Source organism: Dicentrarchus labrax, unplaced genomic scaffold (genome assembly GCF_905237075.1).
Source record: "Dicentrarchus labrax unplaced genomic scaffold, dlabrax2021, whole genome shotgun sequence".
Lineage (NCBI taxonomy): Eukaryota > Metazoa > Chordata > Actinopteri > Moronidae > Dicentrarchus > Dicentrarchus labrax.
Window position 1 is genome coordinate 2,847,389 of NW_026136718.1, and position 6,979 is coordinate 2,854,367.

Below are 6,979 nucleotides of genomic sequence, written 5' to 3' on the forward strand. Positions count from 1 at the left end.
ACATGCAAAGCAAGCAATGTAATAATAACCTGTGAGTAAGTGAGACAGTTACCTCCCTATCAGAACAATGTCTAACACAATAACATGATCAATGCTTCTTGCATCAAGGAAATTCTTACCTTGTTGTTCTTTCGTCATGAGTTCACTGATGCATCAAATAAAACAACAAACCTTTGATGAAAAGCTAACTGCTGTGTTTCTGTTACTTTGTAAAAGTGATTAAAAGTCACCCAAATTATATTATATGACAATATTCCACAATAAAGAAGAAGGATGAACTTTTACACAGTGAAAATGCACATTGGTCAGTAAACTATACACGTTTCAATACACCAAAAAGGGTGTTGGAAGGTGTGTTGACAGGATTATTTCCCAACTGACAAAAGATGAGGTGTGTATCTGAAGGGTCATATTAAAAAAACAACACACCCAATCCCTCTGTTCTTACGCAGGCATCTGTCGTGAATGTATTCGCACCTGTGCAGTATATAAAGTGCAGCGGCACTGAGTGTAGTATCAACATCCAGGAAAACTAATATAGACTGTTTACCTGTTCATCATGATGAAGCTGATCCTTTCTCTGACTCTGATCTGGGCGCTCTCCAGCACAGGTAACCCGATTTATTCTTACTTTACAGAGTCTGCTGTTACTAGAGAGCACTATTTCAAACTTTTAAGAAGTTTTATCATTTTACCATAACTGATTTTAGAAAGGAATTTAAATCTGACACTAAGTATCACGTGATGATATATTTTAATTACACAAAACAAAGTTCATATCTTTGAAAATAAATTGTAGGTTAGACTTAAATTCATGTTACAGCAGTACAAGAAGCAATCTGAAGAGGTAGAAAGCAGATGAAGATAATTTAGAAGAGTTATGTAGTGCAGATCAGACACCATTTTTACAACCTTTGTGATCCTTTTGTATTAAAATAATAACATTAAGAGTTTTCAGATTTTACAAACCACCAAAACACCTCAGACATTTAATATGACTTTTGAGCTGTGATCATCATTCACTTTATTTTTTTTATTTTTCTCCCTTTACAGCTGGAGCACTTGTGTGTCAAACTTGCACAAATCAGCAGTGTTCAAGCACGATACCACTAACGTGTTCCTCAGAGACAATGTGTATAACAGCTTCCATTCAAGGTAGGTATTTCTTTATGTCATCTATTAACTTTCAGTAAAATACATATACTGTAAAGTTATGTGTTCTTGCCGTCAACATTAACAAATTGTACTTAAATTTTGTAGCTACTTCAGCTGGAACCCCAGGCCAGCAAATCTACAAGGCTTGTGCATCGTCCTCCCTGTGTCCAGCCGCAGGCTCTCAGACATATTCAGCCAACTTGGGAGCTGCGAGTGCACTTGCATCTGCGACATGCTGCAACACAGATAACTGCAACTCAGCTACTCTACCATGTAAGTATATGGATAAGTCAAGCTTATGAAAAGAATAAAGATATATTACTATGGATAAGTAATATAACCTTAAATGTGCTTTTCTTCCTCAAATTAATGATGTTGTTCTTTCATGTTTCAGTCCCTACTACTCCAGCAGATAACAGCCTACAGTGTAACTCTTGTGACCCCATGACCTCTCAATGCACCAACCTATTACAATGTAAGGGATCGGAGGACCGCTGCTTTCAAGCGAGCTGTGAGTCTTTATTTTTTATTTTAAAGTTTGACTTTGTATATGTTTTACTTCAAAGTATTTCAGATAAATTACTACATGTGAGATCTGGAAAATCATCGTCATTTACTTATGTACTTGGCTGATCTTATTGGCCAACTGTTTGTGGCTTACTTAGTTTCATATATGTTACTTCTTCTTGCGCCACACTTGACAGATATTCACACACCATCACACAGTCACACATCAGAATGATCCAATAAAAATATACGTATAAATGATAAAACATCAAAAGACAAGCGCAATGAAAGAACTACTACTCAGAATCAGATCAGAATACTTACGATCCCCGGTGGGAAATTATTTGTTATAGTTGTTGTACTTACACATGAATAGTAAAAATAAAATAATACTTATATTACAACATCTAACACAATATAAAGAATAGAAATGTATGTTTAGGTATATACATAAGTAAAAGTAAAATAAAAAAAAATTGAAATAGAGATAGATAAGAGCCTAAGAGATATAACTAGAAAATTCCTAAAGAAATTTGGTGTGCCTGGCTCGGCCCGATATTAATACCACGTCTTCCTCCTAGCACGCTAGCTAGCGCTAGCATATTAATACCATGGCTGTGTCCACTCGCATACTCCGCAGACACTGCTAATGCACTGACCACTACGCCGAGTGCCCACTTCGATGGTTAGTATTGTCCCAGAAGGAACACTATGTTAAAACACACCGGAAATGACGAGTGGGAGAGCGTGACAACGCGTAAACAAACACGTAACGATTTTCCAGCAGTCCAAAAATATATGCCGGCTTTTGTTAACAAACATTTTTCTGCACGTTCATTGATACCGCTCAGTTCACAGCATGTTTTTTTATGTATGCCTCCGACACCAACCTAATTAACTCGCCAAATAATGGAGGAGGGAATCTAAGTGATGAATTAGACAACAGTACAATGGCTTGTAATACCACCATTACTTACATTTGTTCACTTGAGGTCAAACTTGTTAGCTGCAGGCTTTGGTTGCCTAGGCGACCAGGTTTCAAATTTTGAAAAACTCGGCGACGTCCTATTCCCCCCTTCAGCATTGTAGCCATTGGCGTCCGCAATACACACCCATTTCATTTTTTGGCCTGGTTTTTTGGCAATTTATCGGCAAACTGTTTGGCGAAACACTTAGAAAAGTCATAGCACTAATGTCCCCACCGAGCCGCACGTTTTGGTACCTTTTTGTGTATGTGTGACCAAAACTGCGGGAGGAGTAGTCGACCAAAAAACGTACGGAAGAATAATAATAAGCAAGGGCAATAGTAGTAGTGTGCTTTCCAGGCACACTAATAAGATGATAAGACCCCTGTATACAAAGTATATTCCACAGTGTCACTAAATAGCAGTGAGTTAAGATTGTGGCTAGCAGAAGTTGTAGATAATTACAAAGGAATGATTGAAGAAATTACAAAATAACATAATAATAATTAAGTGTATTGCACCTTAATCGGCTTTAAGGACTAATGACTCAGAGTTTTGACACTCTGAGGGAAGAGTAAAGAGTTTGATGGCCACATGACTTCCTGTGCCGCTCTGTGGTGCATCATGGCAGATACTTTTGACACTTTGAGTATATTCTTCTAAACATATTCATGTTTTTTCATGCAAGACTTGAACATTGTGGTATTTATTATTTTAATAAAGTGAAAGATCTGAATAATTCTTCCTGAAATATACCTCATAGAGTAAACAGTGATTCTTCTCACAGTGACAGCTGGGTCCACAACATCTCCGGCCTTTGGCTGTGCATCTGCAAACCTGTGTGCCGCTGCTGCCAGCCTGGGTAACCTACCTTTTCTGCAAAATGTTGGTAACATCAGCAGCGGACCTTCCTGTTGTGGGACCAGTTTGTGTAATACTGTCACAACAACCACCGCCCCAACAACAACAACAACAACAACAACCACCGCCCCAACAACAACAACAACAACAACAACCACCGCCCCAACAACAACAACAACAACAACAACTACCAGTGACGCAGGTTGCATCAGACTGGGTATGATCCATCTGCTGCTCGGACTCCTTATCTTTACTCTCTGGTGAGAGAAAGCAGGGACGAAGCACCTTTGAAGCTCCTCTAAGGACTCTGAAATGATTTCTTTAAGCCTGGTTTTAATTTGGGTTTACTGCCCATTGCCATCTTTTGTTCGCAATTACAGGGGCTAGAAAACCCAAATATAGGAAAAGAGGGGATGTAGTCTGGATGAAGCTGAGGTGGGACAAGTTAGCAGCAAAGTAATAGACACACAACTGAACACTACTTTTTTTGTCCACTATCATCTGGAAAAGGATTGTATATTTTAAGTATTTGTTTAATTGTGGTGTATTAGTTTGTTGGCACATATTTCACAATTCCATTCTATAATTACAATTTATATACATCTCATTGCATATTTTGTGTATTCTCTGATTCTCTGTATTCTCTTAATCTCAAAAATATGTTGCAGTAGTTTTACTTAATATGATTGATTTATTCTGTACTGTAGCTATATATCATAACCTGCCTAATAAAGCTTTTCTGGTGTATGAAATGACAACAATTTATTTTTATATATTTGTTTTTCTGTTTTACAATTGGTTACATGCCATGGGGTAACACAACATTCTGGGGCTCGTACAAATTTAGCCTCAGTGGTGTCACGGCTGGTGTTAGAACCGGACCCAGGAGTAGACACCCAGACAGTATGGAAGGTTTAAAGGGGGGGAGAGAGAGAGACACACACACACACACACACACACGGGGATGAGGGGCGGCCACAGCAGGAACGGGCGGGTGAAATGGTGAAAGAGACCGGAGACACAGAGGCACAGGTGAGCAGACACAGGAAGCCAAACTGCACAAAGGGACCCTGGGGCACAGGAGAGAAATGGTTAACTGGGGGACAGGCACAGGGAAAATCACAAGAGAGCTTGAAGTTGCTTAACAAAATACTGAAAGGAGCCACGAGAGTTACCACCACATAGGCTGAAACAATCTGGCGATGAATGGGAGGAAGACTGAGGCATGATGAATGATTGAGAGCAGGTGAGACAGCAGACAGCAGGTGAGGAGAATGGAGGCCGGACCCTCATCAGACACACAGGGAAGGAGGAGGAGCAAAGAGAGCAGGAGGGGAGCAGAGCCATGACAAGTGGCCCCCTTCTGCTTTTAAAACATGTCACACATGTAGAAACAACTGCATGTATCACTGTAGGGGTTATTTTGGTCGATTGGTAGAAAATGAATAAGCAACTATTTTCAACAGAATTATTTCCTGGGTGAAAACACTTATACATATTGTTTATATATTATTACTTTTATTTTCATTCTACTTTAACATAATTAAAATTATATTCCTTCCCCAGCTACTTTACCTCTTCCAGTGCCTCCCTGTGTTCCTCCCTAAATCATTTTTTAAACATTTAAATTCTGCTATACTCCCTTTTATCTGGGACTATAAAAACCATAGAATTAGAAAAGGTCACCTTTGCAAACCAATACGAGTTAGTGGGCTTGCTCTTCCTGACTTTTGCCTCTACTACTGGGCTTCTAATATCAAAACGTTCTCATTGTGGTTAGACAACTCGGCTGAACCTCCTCTGGGGCAGGCCTGGAGCGGGAGCAATGCCGTCCATACAGTTTGGGTGCAGTGATCCTGTCCCTAGTGGCCTTAGATAAATCATCATACAGAGTATGGTGAGAATCTGGAAGCAAATTCAGACACACTTTAGGATTGGTTCGTTCTCTCTCCTGTTCCCCATAGCTGGGAACCCTTCATTCCTACCATCCCAGCTTGATAATGGATGTTCCCAGACATCGCCCCTCAGTTTGATAAATGTAATACAACCGAGGCAAACCTTGTCCATAGCTTTGCTCTCTGTCCCAGAATAGAAAGATATTGGACAACATTTTTTAAAACGCTCTCTGATATACTCGACACCCACATCAAACCTGATCCTGTTTCTAATTGTGCTAGGAATTTCAGATGCCACATCTGTATTAACAAGGGCCACAGCAACTTCTCTCTTATTGTCTTATTACAGCAAAAAAATTAATTAAGTTCTCACTTTTAAGCTGTGGCTCAGTGAAATGACCGATACCCTTCACAATGGAAAAATAAGGTTCCCTTTGAAGAATAGACCGTCACAATTTGATAAGATCTGGCTTCCCTTTGTCTGCTACCTGAGAAACAACCAATGATGTACACTCCCCGTGTAGTTTACTGGACAACACAATTTTCATTGCTTGTTTTTTACTATATTTTTACTACTATCTGGTTCAGTTAAGTTATATTAATACTATCTGTTGTATTAGCTTTGCTTTTCTTCAGAGAAAATGTACACTGCATTCTCATGTCCTACATTTTTGCAATCCTTCCTCAATAAAACATACTTGACAAAAAAATATTTTTTATTATCTTTTCTGTCTTTTTCTATGCGTGTATCATGAAACTTTCACTTCGTTATACAACCTTGTGTTATGCAACCTTGTGTTGTATAATGATGAATAAATTTCTTTGAGTCCTTCATAGTCTTTTATGCTGTTCTTCATGCAAAAACATTTCATGGTTAGCTTCTAAGGTATGTAAGACATTAAGGCGTAAACACAAGACATAAAAGAAACACAACAAGGAGTGGCAAACATTACAGTCTGTAAAATTATCACTATTGAAAATAGTAAGGTGTGATTAAGGACATGACCACGTCAGACAGTTACCTCCCTGCCAGAACAATGTGTTACACAAAGACAATCTGTGGCTTTTGCATCAAGGAAATTCTTATCATTTTCTTTCGTCACAAGTTCACTGATGCATGAAATGAAACAACAAACAAATACAACTTCAAAAAACATATCGCTGTGCATTCATGCTACTTTGTCAAAATTATCAAAAGTCACCCAAATGATATGATAATATTTCATCAATAAAGAAGAAAAATCCCAAAAGGGAATTTTTATACAGGGAAAATGCACAGTGGTCACTACCATATACATGTTCCAAGATTCGATTATGTTTATAATACCTTTGCCAACTTAATTCATTGGTTTTAGTTTATTAAGAACATTCTAATATATTTGATTTAAAAAAAAACACATCAGACTTTGTCAGAAATATAAAAATTAACTTGATTTATATTGTTGTCAAAGGTGTTTATACAGTCCAATGACTTTTATCAAGATGTAGACAGGCATTCAGTGTCAAATCTATCTTTTCAGAAAGCAGAAGAGGGTAAAAAGTATCCAAAACAATCGATTGGTAGAAAATTAATTGGCACCTATTTTGATAGTAATT

The 6,979-nt window shown here is 38.2% G+C and overlaps 1 protein-coding gene across 1 annotated transcript; it reads left to right on the forward strand.

The window, feature by feature from the left end:
• The first annotated feature begins 499 nt into the window (after window positions 1-499).
• Window positions 500-4,249, forward strand: LOC127349826 (spore coat protein SP65-like). Its single transcript, XM_051375785.1, has 5 exons — window positions 500-611; window positions 1,054-1,155; window positions 1,261-1,428; window positions 1,550-1,666; window positions 3,415-4,249. The coding sequence occupies exons 1-5, from the start codon at window positions 560-562 to the stop codon at window positions 3,750-3,752; spliced, it is 777 nt and encodes a 258-aa protein (XP_051231745.1). The 5' UTR covers window positions 500-559; the 3' UTR covers window positions 3,753-4,249.
• The last annotated feature ends 2,730 nt before the right edge of the window (window positions 4,250-6,979 follow it).

Excerpts from the sequence above, each read along its gene's own strand:
- LOC127349826 (XM_051375785.1), top strand. The coding sequence starts at position 560 with ATGATGAAGCTGATCCTTTCTCTGACTCTGATCTGGGCGCTCTCCAGC. Across the intron at positions 612-1,053 it reads CTGGGCGCTCTCCAGCACAG|CTGGAGCACTTGTGTGTCAA; the intron begins GTAACCCGATTT and ends CTCCCTTTACAG. Across the intron at positions 1,156-1,260 it reads TATAACAGCTTCCATTCAAG|CTACTTCAGCTGGAACCCCA; the intron begins GTAGGTATTTCT and ends TAAATTTTGTAG.